This window comes from Piliocolobus tephrosceles, chromosome 21, assembly GCF_002776525.5.
Source record: "Piliocolobus tephrosceles isolate RC106 chromosome 21, ASM277652v3, whole genome shotgun sequence".
Lineage (NCBI taxonomy): Eukaryota > Metazoa > Chordata > Mammalia > Primates > Cercopithecidae > Piliocolobus > Piliocolobus tephrosceles.
Window position 1 is genome coordinate 7,833,428 of NC_045454.1, and position 16,135 is coordinate 7,849,562.

General features: G+C 52.9%; 1 protein-coding gene across 1 annotated transcript in view; it reads right to left on the reverse strand.

The window, feature by feature from the left end:
• The window catches only part of MYH14 (myosin heavy chain 14), a 103,078-nt gene that overhangs the window by 28,535 nt on the left and 58,408 nt on the right, over nt 1–16,135 (reverse strand). Inside the window, exons 21-29 of the mRNA XM_026448385.1 lie at nt 15,902–16,062; nt 14,137–14,245; nt 10,060–10,191; nt 8,690–8,896; nt 5,831–5,968; nt 5,408–5,531; nt 4,621–4,792; nt 1,191–1,403; nt 499–643 (exon numbers count right to left, since the gene is read on the reverse strand). Coding sequence (XP_026304170.1) covers nt 499–643; nt 1,191–1,403; nt 4,621–4,792; nt 5,408–5,531; nt 5,831–5,968; nt 8,690–8,896; nt 10,060–10,191; nt 14,137–14,245; nt 15,902–16,062 — 1,401 coding nt within the window. The remainder of the gene's footprint in view (nt 1–498; nt 644–1,190; nt 1,404–4,620; nt 4,793–5,407; nt 5,532–5,830; nt 5,969–8,689; nt 8,897–10,059; nt 10,192–14,136; nt 14,246–15,901; nt 16,063–16,135) is intronic.

Below are 16,135 nucleotides of genomic sequence, written 5' to 3' on the forward strand. Positions count from 1 at the left end.
TCCTAGCCTCAAGTGATCTGCCTGCCTCAGCCTCCCAAAGTTACAGGCATGAGCCACCGTGCCCGGCCACTCCCTCAGTTTTTTACCCTGATGTCACCTTCTCACAGAATACCTCTGCAGCCTCTCTACTTAAAAACTCACCCGCCTTAGAATTCTGATCCCCTTTTTCTGTTCATTACGGCCCCATAGCACTTATCACCCCGATATAAACTGAAGGTGTTTATATCGTTTACTCTCTGCCTCTCTCACTAAAAGGAAAGCTCCACAAGGGAAGGCAGTGCTGGTTGTTGGGTTCACGGCTGGTTTCTCAGCAATGCTCCTGGAATATAGTCCACACCCTATTCATGCTTGCTGAACAAAAGATGCACGTGAATGCGTGAGGAAAGGAGCTCAGGGAGATGAGATGGCCTAGAACCAGCCAGTGGTACCTCCTCCAAACCCGCGTCCTGCCCTGCCCTCCCCGTGGCCCCTCCGCCCTGTCCCCCTGCCCCAACCCACCCTCCGGGCCTGCTCCAGCTGCTCCGCCAGCTCCCCCAGGGCCTGGCCGTGGCGCTGCCTCAGCTCCTGCACTGCCGCCTCGTGGATGCGAGTCTCCTCCTCCAGAGTCTTCTTCAGCTCCGTCACCTCCTGCTCCCTCTTGGACCTTTATTGGGGGAAGGGAGAGGGGAAGAGAATTTCAGAGCAGAGGAAGGCAGGGGCTTTGGGGGAGCTGGTTGTCTCTCCTTTCCATGTTTCCTAAAAACATAAGAGCCTCATGTTATGCTCCCCAGGAGATCTGGGTGGTGACACTGTGGAAGGAGTGTGGCTTTAAGGGTGAACTCCTATTCACCTTTCAAAACCCTTATCCAAAACGCCCTTCCTCAGGAAAGTCTTCCTGGATCTCCCATAGACTTGGTTTAGGGGTATTCAGTCAGCACCCACAATGCCCTGTGTCACTCCACTAAAGCACCCCTTGTTCTGGGTTGAGATTGTCTTTGCCTGAATCTGCCTCCCCTGAAACTGGAAATTCCCAAGGGTAACACCTGGGTCTGACCCATCTCTGTCCCCAGCTTGACCAGGCTGGGCCTAGAGCTGATGGTTCAAGAACAACTGAACCGTAAGCCAATGTAAGGACAGAGACTTTGCACCTAAGTCCTTCCCCCAGCCCTGCACGTGCACAGGCTGTGACAGCGGCTGCCACCGGGCCTCACCGGAGCTCCTGCTGTGCGTTGGTGGAGTCCAGCGTGTCCTCCAGCTCACTCCGCAGTGCCTCTAGCTCCTCGCCCAGGTCCCGGCGCTGCTTCTCCGCCTTGGTCCTGGCCACGCGCTCGGCCTCCAGGTCCTCCTGGGCCTCGGCCAGGGCTGCTTGAGCCTCCCGCAGGGATTTCAGCAGCTGGGCCCGGGCCCCACCCTCGTCTTCTGCCCTGGAGGTGACAAGAACCACGGAGTTGGTACAGGGGCAGGCAAGGGTGAGGCAATGATTTCTGGGGACAGAGAGGCTGGATATGGGCTTTGGGGGTGGCCAATCCCAGGTTCGAATCCTACCTCTGCCGTTGGGTAATTGACTCCAGTACTAATTTAATTTTTTTGAGACAGGGTCTTGCTCTGTTACCCAGGTGGGAGTGCAGTGGTGCAGTCATGGCTTACTGCAGCCTCAAATTCCTGGGCTCAAGTGATCCTCCTACCACAGCATCCCATGTAGCTGAGACCACAATTGTGGTCTATCACGCCTGGCTAATTTTTTTTTTTCCCCAAAGAGACGGGGTCTCACTATGCTGCCCAGGGCTGGTCTCGAACTCCTGGCCTCAAGCCAGGAGGTGGTTCCATCCTCCCACCTCGGCCTTACAAAGTGCTGGGATTGTAGGAGTGAGCCACTTTGCCCAGCCTGACTCATTTCGAACCTCAGTTTTCTTAGCTGTAAAGTGGGAATGACAGCAACAGTAATCGTAGGAGACACTTAGTAAGTTTCTGCCTCATGCCAGTGCTTTACTTGTATCACCTCATTTAATGTTCCTGCCAAATGAGGAAACTGAGGCCCAGGACGGAGAAAGCACTTGCCGAGGTTACCCGGTCCGTGAGTGGCTGGGTTGCCCCAGAGTCCCTCCTTGTGACTCTCACAGGGATGTGGCTTCCTGTCCCTTCATGCAGTGTCATTGCAAAGAGAAGCTGGATCCGGGGGCTGCACCAACTGGGACCTGGGAGTTAGGGAGCCACACAGGCCTGGCTCAGTATCCTCTCCCGGCCCCCTGCTCTGGCAAGTGACTTAAGAAGGGCAGGGTCCTGGTTTGTGGGAGGACGTGACAATGAACACTCCCCTTTACCAGGGTTGCTGGGAGGATGATGATAAAAATAAAGCACAGAAAGGCCACATGTTGTATGAAATATCTAGAATAGGCAAATTCTATTTAGACAGAAAGTGGATCAGAGGCTGCCAGTCTGGGGAGAAGGAGGGATGGGGAGTGACTGCTTTTTTTTTTTTTTTGAGAGAGGATCTCGTTCTGTCACCTAGACCAGAGTGCAGTGGCTCCCTGCAGCCTCGACTTCCCAGGTTCAAATGATCCTCCCACCTCAGCCCTCTAAGTGGCTGGGACTACAGGCACACGCCACCATGCTTGGCTAATTTTTTAAAGTTTTTGGTGGAGACAGGGTCTCATATTGCCCAGGCTGGTCTTGAATTCCTGGGCTCAGGCGACCCTCCTGCCTCCTCCTCTCAGAATGCTAGATTATGGTGTGAGTCATTGTGCCTGGCCCTGATTGCTTAATACATACAGGGTTTCCTTTTGGTGATAAAAATATTCTGGAGGCCGGCACAGTGGCTCATGCCTGTAATCCCAGCACTTTGGGAGGCTGAGACAGGTGGATCACCTGAGGTCAGGAGTTCGAGACCAGCCTGGCCAACATAGTGAAACCCAGTCCTTGCTAAAAATACAAAAATTAGCTGGGTGTGGTGGTGGGCACCTGTAGTCCCAGCTACTTGGGGGGCTGAAGCAGGAGAATTGCTTGAACCCAGGAGGCAGAGGATGTAGTGAGCCAAGATCACGCCACTGCACTCCAGGCTGGGCGACAGGGCAAGACTCCATCTCAATAAAAGGGAAACTGTTCTAGAACTAGATAGTGGTGATGGTTACACAGCATTGTGAATGGGCAAAATCTACTGAATCGTACATTTTAAAAATGGTTACTTTTATGTGAATTTCACCTCAGTAAAAAAAAAAAAAAAAATTAGCAAGAGTAATAAAAGTAGTAACAGAAACATCTGGCATTTATTGAGGGCTCAGGATATGCCAAGCGTCTGAGGAGTACTTTCTTCTTTAACCCTCACACTAACCCTAGGAGTAGCGTCTATAATTACCCCATTTTATAGATGAAAAAACTGAGGCTAGAGAGGTGATGTGACTTGGGTGAGGTCACATGACTAGAAAGGGGAGAAGCCAGGATTCCAACCCAGAAGTCAGACTCAAAGATGTGTGTTTACAGCCAGGTGCAGTGCCTCACGCCTATAATCCCAGCACTTGGGGAGGCCAAGATAAGTGGATCACCTGGGGTTGGGAGTTTGAGACCAGCCTGGGCAACGTGGTGAAACCCCGTCTCCACTAAAAATACAAAACTTGCTGGGCATGTTGGCGGGGGCCTGTAATCCCAGTTACTTGGGAGGCTGAGGCATGAGAATCACTTGAACCTGGGTGGCAGAGGTGGCAGTGACCAAGATCACACCACTGCACTCCAGTCTGGGCAGCAGATCAAGACTCCATCTTAAAAAAAAAATTTATATATATATATAAATATATATATGTTCTTAACCACACACACACACACACCATGTTCCACCAACTCTAAGATGCACAGTTTTTCACATTTTAACATCTCTGAAATTGAGCTGTACTTGTAATCAAGGGGGTCTTAGACTGCATGACGCACAGCGCATAAAAAGCATCTGAAATACTAAGCATCACATCTGACATACAGTAAGAGCTCAATTATTGTGAATGAGTGTAAATATAATTATTATGATTCCTAACATAGGCCACTTGTCAAATCTCAGCTGATTCTGGGCTGTTTGGTGTGGGGAGGCCAAGAAGGGGAAGAGGAAGAAATAGCTTTTTTCTTTGAGATGTAGTTTTGCTCTGTTGCCAGGCTACAGCGTAGTGGTGTGATCTCGGCTCACTGCAACCTCTGCCTCCCGGGTTCAAGCAATTCTCGTGCTTAAGCTTCCTGAGTAGCTGGGATTACAGGCGTGCACCACCACACCCAGCTAATTTTTGTATTTTTAGTAGAGACGGGGTTTCGCCATGTTGGCCAGGCTGGTCTCAAACTCCCGACCTCAAGTGATCCACCTGCCTTGGCCTTCCAAAGTGCTGGGATTACAGGTGTGAGCCACCGTACCTGGCCTAGAAATAGCATTTTCTTGTTCCGTTAGTGCACTGTTATGCAAGTTACCAGACACATAGAGTCTTGTTCCACTTTTCGCTTAACCTAGTGGGCCTGGAACTCTTGCTATCTTCATTTGACAGAAGGGGACACTGAGGTGCGGAGGGGATGTGGCTTGTCTGTGGCTGGTGAGTGGCTCCACCGGGGTTTGTACCCAGGAGCTTCTGACTTAGGCACCCCATGCTTGCCCCACCAAGCCCGGCCCCCCCGCACCTGGCCAGGGCAGCCTGCAGCTCCTCTTCCTTGCGGCCCAGCTGGGCCCGCAGCTCCTCTGCCCGCTGTTGCTGCTCCACCATCTGCTCCTGCAGCTCCGAGCTCTCCCCGTCCAGCCTCCGCTTCAGCTTCTCCAGCTCCTGGCGACCCTTCTCCTCCTTCCGTAGACGGTCTGGAGGCAGGGTTGGGGGCCACGCATGAGGACTCCAGGCCTGCACACTCAGGCGCTCCCACAGAGACCACAGGCCCCCAGCCACATACAAGGTTACGCTCAGCACCTCCCTTAACACCTTCTCCTCCCCCCACCTTCCCCATCTATCTCAGGGACTCTCCCCACAATGTTGTCCTGGACCCTCGGCCAGACACCTACGCACTGTCCTCTCCTCCTCATCCCCACTGACAGCCCATGCCTCCTCCCTCTGACTCTCTCTGCCCTGTGTCCACAGTCCTGCCTCCTCCCTGTGCCCCTTCCTTTCTGTTTCTGATTCTAAGTCAACAGGAGGGGACAGGGAGACAAAAACGTGTCTGAAAGAGACAGACAGTGCAGCAGTCAGATGGGAAGAAAGTAGGATAACCCAAGACACCACGGAGAGAAAGGGAGTGGGATTTAGAGATGCATGAAGAACTCAAGAGCTGGGAGGACACTCGATCTGCCCTGAGCCCTCCTTCCTATCCCATTTAGCAGACACAGCCACTGAGGCCCTGTAGCACATGGAGCTTGCCTGAAGTCCCCCATCAGAGCACACACAGACCCCTACAGCTCCCCACTAGCTGGGCGGGAGCTCACCCTCCATGTCTGCGATTGTGGCCTCATACTTGAGCCGTAGCTTATTGAGGCTCTTGACCTTCTCCTCTTCCTCAGCTGCCTGTGATGAGAACTCAGACAGGCGATCTTCTAGCAGCTTCCGCTCCTGAGGGGTGGGGTGGGGTGGGGGGCAGTCAGGAGCCAGGCCAGGAGCAGCCCCTACCTGATCTGCAGCTTCTGGTGTTGTTCTCATCTATGGTTCTACTCCTCTTCACCCTTCTCTGACCTTCCTCCCCCGACACCTCCCTCTTCTTCCCATTCCCTGGGGTCTATAGGCCCATGCCACCCCCACCAGTGCACACCTGAGAAGCGCAGTGTGGTAACCCCCATGGTTTGAAGTTCACCATTCATTAACGCACCAACGCACCCGCTCCCCGCTTTCCCAGCTGCCCTCAGGCCCCCAACCTTGCTCAGCTTGGAGTTCTGGTCTTCCAGGAGCAGCAGGTCCTCCTCAAATTTCTTCATTTTTGCCTCAGTCGTCACCTTCTCCAGCTGCAGCTTCTGCCGTGCCCCCTCCTCGGCCTCAAGGTGGGCCTCTAGCTCCTGGGGAGGGGAGGCAGGAGGAGTGAGGATACACGGGCCAATAGATGCAGCGTGATGGGAAGGATGGGGACGGGGACAGTCTGTGGATCCCTGGGGTGGCTCAGAGAGGTGCATACCCTGGGTGAGGCTGGGAAGGATAAAACCTTTATTGGCTTTCCCATTTCATTCATTAGCTCAACAAGCATTTATTGAGTGCCTAGTGTATGCCAGGCACAGTTCTAGGCACAGAGGATGGGAAAAGTTCCTGGCATTCTGCAGTGAGAGATGACCGCACCACTGCACTGAAGTCTGGGTAACAGAGCGAGATCTCGCCTCTGAAAAAAATATGAACACACTTTCTCGTGTGGGGGTTAGGGATACAGATTATAGACAACAAACATAGTAAATAGGTTGGGCGCGGTGGCTCACGCCTGTAATCCCAGCACTTTGGGAGGCCAAGGTGGGCGGATCATGAGGTCAGGAGATCGAGACCATCCTGGCTAACACGGTGAAACCCTGTCTCTACTCCATCTCCAAAAAAAAAAAAAAAAAATTTAAACAGAATAAAATAAAATAAATTCAAAAAACAAAGTTGAGTCTTGATTTCCAATGTGCCTGATGACTGTCATGCTGGCAGTACCCATTGCTATAATTTATTTACTATGTTTATTTTATTTTTAAAAATTATGTATTATTTATTATTTTTTGAGATGGAGTCTTGGTCTGTCACCCAGGCTGGAGTGCAGTGGTGCGATCTTGGCTCACTGCAAGCTCCACCTCCCAGCGTTCAAGCGACTCTCCTGCCTCAGGTTCCCGAGTAGCTGGGATTACAGGCATCTGCTACCACATCTGGCTAATTTTTTGTATTTTTAGTAGAGATGGGGTTTCACCATGTTGGCCAGACTGGTCTTCAACTCCTGACTTCAGGTGATCCACCCACCTCAGCCGCCCAAAGTGCTGGAATTACAGGAGCGAGCCACCGCGCCCAGCCTATTTTATTGTTTGAGACAAGGTCTCACTCTGTCACCCAGGTTGGAGTGCAGTGGTGCCATCACAGCTCACTGCAACCTTGACCTCCTGGGCTCAGGTGCTCCTCCCACCTCAGGCCTCCTGGGTAGCTGTGACGACACTACAGGTGTGTGACACCATGCCTGGCTAATTTTTGTGTTTTTGTTTTTGTAGAGAAAGGGTTTTCACCACATTGCCTAGGCTGATCTTGAACTCCTGGGCTTAAGATATCCTCCCAAAGTGCTGGGATTACAGATTGAGCCACTGTACCCAGCCAAGACTCAATTTTATGTGCGGCCTTGACATCTGGTAAAAGTAGGAGGGGCCTCAAATGGCCTAAACAAAAGTCCTCCTACTCCCTCTGCTCCCCAGATAAGGTCCCCCAGCCTTATCTGGAGGCCCTCCTTATCCTGGGGACCAGGCACATTGCCTGCTTACCCCTGAGAAGCACATTCCAGCTCCCTGCCAGCCCATGGAATTACTGAAACAAACCAATCACATTTTCCCACAGCACCCAGGAGTCACCTCCACCTGTTGTTGCAATGAAGACTGTTTCCCACAGCCCCGCTTGTTCATTCTGCTCTTGAGGGCAACACCCATGTGGCTGTCTGTGGTGTGGTGTTGGCCTGTCAGGCTGTGAATATTCAATATTCCAGAAACTGCTGTCAATCAATCTCACCTGTCTGGTGTCCAGTGCTGTGTGCTCAGCCATCCCCATAAACCTAGCGAAGGGTCCCACCCTCGGTCCCTCCCTCGGTCAAGAGAAGTTGATTAAAACACTACTGGGCCGGGCACGGTGGCTCACGCCTGTAATCCTAGCACTTTGGAAGGCTGAGGCGGGCAGATCACCTGAGGTCAGGAGTTCGAGACCAGCCTAGCCAACATACTCAAACACTGTCTCTACTAAAAACAAAAAAATTAGCTGGGTGTGGTGGTACACGCCTGTAATCCCAGATACTACTGCAGAGGTTGAGGCAGGAGAATTGCTTGAGCGTGGGAGATGGAGGTTGTGGTGAGCTGAAATGGCACCACTGCACTCCAGCCTGGGCGACAGAGCAAGACTCTGTCTCCAAAAAACAAAAAACAAAAAAACAAAAAAACACTACTGAGCCCTTGAAATGTGGCTGATGTGAACTGATGAACTGAATTTTCTGTCTTATTTAATTTTACTTATTTTAAATTTAAAACGAGACACCCAATCACTGAAAAGCTTTTTAAGCATGTTTGGAACAACTTGGTCATGTGAATCTAGTTTTTATAAACTGCAGAAATTATGAAATTGAAATACAGATCAAGTATTTCCAATGAGAATTTAGCATCTGAATTGAGATGTGCTGTAGTGTAAAATACACACTAGATTTTGAAGAGGAACCATGAGGGCAGTCTGCCCGTGAATGAAGCCAGGAGATGGAGACAGGGGGAGTACTGAGGACATTGCCTGAATGCCTGGATCCAGCCATGCCTGAAGCTGAGGACAGCACTTGGGCACCTGGATCCAGCCATGCCTGAAGCTGAATATATCGCTTGGACATCTGGATCCACCCATACATGAAGCTCACACACTCTAGGGTCTCCCGTGATCTGAATCAAAAATGTATACTTTTTGCAAATTCACTTAGAACTGAGTTTTCTACAAATTCGTGGCCCAAAGACACATGGTTTGCAGAAGCAAAGGTGGATGGTGTAGACAGAGGGGTCTGGAGGGTGGCCTGGTGGGCATGCAGGGGGCCAGACCTGTATGTGCTGCTGCAGCCTCTTCTTCTCGGTTTGCAGCTGACGACTGCACTCCTCCTCCTCGCCCACGCGAGCCTCCAGCTCTGACACCACCAGCTCCAGCTCCTGCTTGCGGGCTGCCAGCCTTCCCCGCGTCTCCTCGGCCTCTGCACACAGTTCTGCCTCTGCTCGCAATTGCTCTGCCAGGCGAGTGCGCTCCTCTTCCAGCTGGGGAGTGTGTGGGAAGTTAGTGGTCAGCAGGCAGTGCTCCCAGGGCAACCTGCACCAGGTGCCTGCTGCTGCCTTGTCACTTGCTTTGGCCTTTAAGGCCTTCAGGGCAGTACTGAGGGGTGAGAGGACACAGTGTCCCCACCTCCTCCCACTCAGGTCCCTGTCTCAGGATGAGCCCATATCCCCCTAATCACTGAGTCAGAATCCTGGGGATGTCCGTCTCCCTCACCTCTCACAGTCATCAGCCTGCACCCCTCCTCTCTCTGGCCCCTCCTCTCTGTCCCTACAGCCCCAACAGGCTCAGGTTTGCCTTCTCTCACCTGCCTCTCTCCAGACTCCTCCCCAGGCCCCCCCCCCCAGCCTCCCAGCCTCCAGGCTTTCCCCTTCCAGTCCATCCTTCAAATAACCCCCGAAGGGTCTTTCTACCATCTCACATTTCATTTAATACTTCCATACTTAGAAATGTAACCACAGAAAATAATGCAGAAAAGGCAAACAGAAAAATGCTCAAGAAGGGGTTTGTTCTATTATTATGATGATGATGATTTTTGAGACGGAGTCTCACTCTGTCACCCAGGCTGGAGTGCAGCGACGCCATCTTGGCTCACTGCAACAGCCACCTCCTAAGTAGCTGGGATTACAGGCGTGCGCCACCACACCCGGCTAATTTTTGCATTTTTAGTAGAGACGGGGTTTCACCATAATGACCAGAGTGGTCTTGAACTCCTGATCTCAGGTGATCTGCCCGCATCAGCCTCCCAAATGTTCTAGCATTATTTTAAGATAGCCAAATACTGGAAACAGTTATAAGTCCACCGCCTGCACACCACAGCCCGGCCACAGCTGAGGCCCCTGCCCCCAGATCCTACAGCTCAGCTCCATTCTGGCTCTGCAGGACTCTCCCACCCCACCCCTACCCGGCCCATACCCTGGCTACACCCCCAGGGCCCTGCTCCCTGCACGTCACTATTCAACCAAACTAAACAGCCCCAATCCCCGCCAGGCCTCAGTTCACCTTAGCTTCGCTCCCATCCTCCCAACAGCCATGCCGGGGCACAGGCTGGCTCAGCCGGAAGCCCCGCCCCTCACTCTTGGCTCCACCCATGTGACACAGCCCCGCCCCCAAGACACGCCCCCACGCCCTGCCTCCTCCCCCTCACCTGTGCCACTCGGCCCTGGAGCTCCCCAACTTCGCGGGCGCTCTGCTGCTGTAGCTCCTGAACTTTCTGCAGCTCCTGGGCCCGTGCCTGCAGCACCTCATCCTGCCGCGTCACCTGCAGCAGTGGCTTCACCTAGGTGGAGGTGAAAGGGGATGGAATGGCTGACTTCCAAGGTGCGAGGCCACCTGACCCAGGAGCCAAGGCCTCACACTCTTGGTCGGGTCTGAGTTTCTGGGTTCAAATCCCATCTCCTCCACCTATTAGCTGTGTGTCTCCGCCTTGGCAACAGTCTTTGGTCGCAGGCCTAGAACACTGACAGGTACAGGCAAGCACCACTAAATACACTATTGATCTATCTAATCTATCTGGCTGGCTAAAGGATCCCTCCACATCCAAGAGGCACTGTGGACTGTGGCCGCTGCTATTCTGTGGAACGGTCTTTCTTTCCTCCCTTCTTTCCTTCCTTCCTAATTTTTGTTTGTTTGTTTTTTGTTTTTGATGGAGTCTCACTCTCTCGCCAGGCTGGAGTGCAATGGTGCGATCTCAGCTCACTGCAACCTCCGCCTCCCAGGTTCAAGCAATTCTTCTGCCTCAGCCTTCTGAGTAGCTGGGATTACAGGCGTGTGCCACCATGTCTGTCTAATTTTTGTGTTTTCAGTAGAGAGGGTTTCAACATGTTGGCCAGGCTGGTCTCGAACTCCCGGCCTCAGGTAATCCACCCGCCTCAGCCTCCCAAAGTGTTGGGATATAGGCATGAGCCACCGTGCCTGGCCAAGAGCCAGTGTTTCTTAAGCCTGTTAGTCCAAGATCCTTAGTGAGAGATGAGCTTTACATGGCATGATTCAGGCTGCAGTGACAGAGGTACACACAGTACTGAAACAAAAATTTCACAAAAGCTCGTTCCCCTTGCTAAGTGAGATCCGCTCTGATAAATTCTGTTCTATCATATTCTACTCCGTTCTACACAAGTCTACTTGATTCTTTTCCTCTCCACCCAATTCTGTATCCATTCCATTCTCTTCTTTTCTGCCCCAACTCCTAGCCTCTTTCACAGGCATCATTCACATTTCTGAACTGATGCCAATCAAATCCTACTTGACCCCAACCCCCAACACCTAAGGTAGGCAAACTTTTTCTTCAAGGGCCAGCCAGGAAATATTTGAGACTTTACAGGCCACCATAGCTCTGTTGATTTATTATTTATTTATTATTATTTTTTGAGACAGAGCCTTGCTCTGTCACCCAGGCTGGAGTGCAGTGGTGCAATCTTGGCTCACTGCAACCTTCACCTTCCGGGTTCAAGTAATTCACCTGCCTCAGCCTCCCAAGTAGCTGGGATTATAGGCGCCCACCACCACCTCCAGCTAATTTTTGTATTTTTAGTAGTAATGGGGTTTCAGCATATTGGCCAGGCTGGGCTCGAACCCCTGACCTCAAGTGATCCACCCACCTCGGCCTCCCAAACTGCTGGGATTACAGGCATATGCCTCCATGCCCGGCCATTTTTTTTTTTTTTTTTTTTTTTTTTTGAGGTGGAGTCTTGCTCTGTCGCCCAGGCTGGAGTGCAGTGGCACGATCTCGGCTCACTGCAAGCTCCGCCTCCCGGGTTCACGCCATTCTCCTGCCTCAGCCTCCCCAGTAGCTGGGACTACAGGTGCCCGGAACCACGCCCGGCTAATTTTTTTTATTTTTATTTTTAGTAGAGATAGGGTTTCACCGTGTTAGGGTGGTCTCGATCTCCTGACCTCGTGATCCGCCCGTCTCGGCCTCCCAAAGTGCTCGGATTACAGGCATGAGCCACCACGCCCGGCCCCAGTTTTTAATTTTTATTTCTTTTTCTGAGACAGGGTCTCACTCTTGTCACCCAAGCTGGAGTGCAGTGATATCATCATGGCTTACTGTAGCCTCATACTCCTGGGCTTAAGCAATCCTTCCTCCCAAGTAGCTGGGACTATAGATGTGCACCAGTACACCTAGTTATTCATTTATTTATTTTTTGTAGAGATGAGGATCTCACTTTGTTGCCCAGGCTGGTCTCGAACTCTTGGGCTCAAGTGATGCTCCTACCTTGGCCTCCCGAAGTGCTGGGATTACAGGGGTGAGCCACTACCCTCAGCTTCTGGCTGTTTACCTACTCCACTCAGCTGCTGTAGCTCAGATGCAGCTGCAGACACTACGTTAGTGAAAGGGCTTTTGCAAAAGCAGCCATCAGGCCCGAACCTCCCTCCAATCTCCTCTCTCCTCTCCAGTTTCCCCCTGGGGAAACAGCCAGTCCCCAGCTCCACAGCGCATGGCGACCTGGCTTTGCCCCCTCTGCTTTGGGTACAGATGTGTTGCCAGCCTGGCTCATCTGATCCCTACTAACTGGCTCTGGGATGGTCACATGACTCCAGCTGGGCCAGTGAGCATGAAACCTGGGAATCTGGCTGGAGCTCTGTGATAAGACAGACCAGGCTGGCCAAGGTGGTTGGGGGTAAGTCTCCATCTGCTGGTGGCCCCTGTGTGGAAAGCCTCTGTTGGTGATCATCACGGAGGAAAGCCAAGTGGGAGACGTAGAACACTGGATACTGACGTCACTGTTTGGACCCTCGTGCAGGAAAGGGCTAACTCAGCAGGCCTGGGTTGTCCAACCCCGCACACTCTTTTTTTTGAGACGGAGTCTTGCTCTGTTGCCCAGGCTGGAGTGCAGTGGTGCGATCTCAGCTCACTGCAAGCTCCACCTCCCGGGTTCACGCCATTCTCCTGCCTCAGCCTCCCGAGCAGCTGGGACTACAGGCGCCCGCCACCTCACCCGGCTAGTTTTTTGTATTTTTTAGTAGAGACGGGGTTTCACCGTGTTAACCAGGATGGTCTCGATCTCCTGACCTCGTGATCCGCCCGTCTCGGCCTCCCAAAGTGCTGGGATTACAGGCTTAAGCCACCGCGCCTGGCCAACCCCCTCACATTCCTAAGAAAGTCCTGGCCCTTGATGGGCTCCTGGGAGGTAACCTCTAAGTCCTTGGAATGTCCCGTCTGATAAGAGTGCCTTGGTTTACCTGGAGCCTTGGGCCACCCTGGATAGTCTATGCTAACAGTGGGATCTGTGGTGGGGGCCTTGGCCACATGGCATCAGTTTGACTCTGGAGGGGCTGGAGACTGAGCAAGTGAGGTCACCATGTGTGTGACCTTGTCCATGCCTGTGTGACCAGCCCCCGGAAAACGCTGAACATCAAGGCTCAGGTGAGCTTCCCTGGTTGGCAATACCCCATGCATGTTATCATACTTCATTGCTGGGAAAAGCTAAGTGTTGCCCTTACAACTCCACTGGGAGAGAACAGCTGCAGGCTCATGCTTGGTCTCTCTGAGACACTTATACACTGTTTTTTTTTTTAATTATTATTATTTAACCTTTGCTCTTTTCTTTCCTTTTTTTCTTTCCTTTTCTTTTCTTTTTTTTTTTCTTTTTTGAGACTTGCTCTGTTGCCCAGGCTGCAAGTAGTGTCACGATCTTGGTTCACTGTAACCTCCGCCTCCTAGGTTTGAGTGATTCTCCTACCTCAGCCTCCCAAGTAGCTGGGACTACAGGCACGTGCCACCATGCCCGGCTAATTTTTGTATCTTTAGTAGAGACGGGATTTCACCATATCGGCCAGGCTGGTCTCGAACTCCTGACCTCAAATGATCTGCCCGCCTCTACCTCTCAAACTGCTGGGATTACAGGTGTTAGCCACCGCGCCCAGCACCTTTGCTGTTTTCAATCTATTCTTTGTATTGTGATAAACTGTAGCTGTGAGTACAACAGCTTTTCTAAGTTCTGTGAGTCCTTCCAGAAAATCCTTGAACCCTTAAATCCTTGCGGACCCCTGGATCCAGGTGCAGCCCACACTGTCTTCAATCTTTGATCCATGTTATTTTGAGTCAGAGTTTCCTTGTCGCTTGCTAACTAAAGAATCCCAGCTAGCAAAGGCTGGTCCGACTTTCTCCGTTTCACTGGTGGAGAAAACTGAGGCATACATGGAGGAAGTCACTTGTCAAGCAGAGCAAGTCCCAAGGCCCTATCCTCTCCCTGCTCAGGCCACCTCCCCAGGCTGCCCTCACCTTGGTAAACAGCCGCCACCACTGCCAGTGTCTCAGCTTGAGGTAGGCTGCACAGTTCCGCTGCATCACCCTCAGGGCACTCTGCTGCTGCTGGCGCTTCTGGAAGGCCCTGGGTGGGGAAACGGGGGAGGGGCAGAGTGGGGGCTCAGCTCCTCCAGGTGCCATCCCCTTAGCAAGAGAGCCAAGCTCCTTTCTTTTTTTCTTTCTTTCTTTTTTTTTTTTTGAGACAGAGTCTTGCTCTGTTGCCTAGGCTGGAGTGCAAGGGCACGATCTCAGCTCACTGCAACCTCCACCTCCCAGGTTCAAGCGATTCTCCTGCCTCAGCCTCCCAAGCAGCTGGGATTACAGGTGTGCACCACATCACTGGGCTAATTTTTGTATATTTAGCAGAGATGGGGTTTCGCCATGTTGGCTAGGCTGCTCTCGAACTCCCAACCTCAAGTGATCTACTCGCCTCGGCCTCCCAAAGTGCTGGGATTACAGGCGTGAGTCACCACGCCTGACCAAGCCAAGCTCCTTCCACTTAGCCATCATAAAAAGCCTACTGTGTGCAGGCATTCTTATTACTTTTAGATCTGTGTTCTGGCTGTTCACCCCCTGCCCCTGACTCTCTCTGCCCTGTCCCACAGCCCCAGCCCCTCTGCCTAGCCTCCTTCTCCAGCCTCTCCTATCTGCCCATCCCGGCACACCTCCAGAGGGTCTTTCTACACCCAGGGCTGACCCACCCCTCCCCTGCTCACAGCCCTCCATGGCTCCCTAGCTCCTCTGGACGAGGCCCCACTCAGCCTGGTGTTTGGGCCATCCTTTCCTGCCACTCTATTCTTTGAGGCCTTTTTTTTTTTCCAATACAGAGTCTCACTCTGTCACCCAGGCTGGAGTGCAGTGGCATGATCTTGGCTCACTGCAATCTCTGCCTCCTGAGTTCTCCTGCCTCATTCTCCTGCCTCAGCCTCCCAAGTATCTGGGATTATGGCTAATTGTTGTATTTTTAGTAGAGACGAGGTTTCACCATGTTGGCCAGGCTTGTCTCGAATTCCTGACCTCAAGTGATCCACCCGCCTCGGCCTCCCAAAGTGCTGGGATTACAGGTGTGAGCTGCCACACCCGGCCTCTGTGAGCCACTTCTAAGGAGGAAGGAGGGTCTCCCACAAATGCCCTGTATTCCTGAAGCACGCCCTGTATTCCTGAAGCACTCCAGGGTCTTGCACTGTCGGATCTTTGCACAAGCTTGCTCCTGCCCTGAGCGCCTTTCCCGTTTTCCTTCATCCACCTGGTTGTCCGGAGTGGCCTGGGGGAGTCACGGCCTGTAGCAGGGCCCCCTTGCTGCACCTCTATGGCCCCCATCAAAACAGGTCTCACCCAGGACTGGGACTCTGTGCCCATGCAAGTCTCACCTCCAGACAGGAGCCCCTCGAGGGAATGGGCAGGGAGAGCGGACAGCTTGACCCGGGTTGCCCCGGGCTTTCTCTGGTTTAGCACTGGAAGTCCTGCACCCTGGGAAACCCCGTCCCAGGCCCACCAGGACAGCTGGTCACCCTATGGCTAAGTCTGGCCTCTGTGCTGCCAGTCTTACTCTGTACAGGGCCTGCCCACAGGGCCCCGCAGGGACTGCAGAACCAAGAAGCCTGGGCACCCGGCAGCTCCATCCACCTGCTCCTCAGCCCTGCACCCATCCTGGAGGCCCTGACACCTGGAGCCATCTGGTCAACCCCTCCCTGACCCAGCCTCGGCCAACAGGACCCCGGGAGACAGCGTGGCTGCCCACCTGCGAGCCAGGTATCCCCGGGCAGCTGCCTGGAAGGAGACGATGATGTCAGTGACCTTCAGGTCTCGCTCCTCTTCCAGCTGGGCCAGGACCCCGGCCCGGAAGAAGATCTTGCTCTGTCCCACACGGTAGAGGTTGGGGTCCAGTTCCAGTGCCTGGATCTGTGAGGGGTGGGAGAGGGGTGATGATGGAGAGGGGGGTGATGGGGGAGTGGGAGTGGTGAGGAGGGGGAGT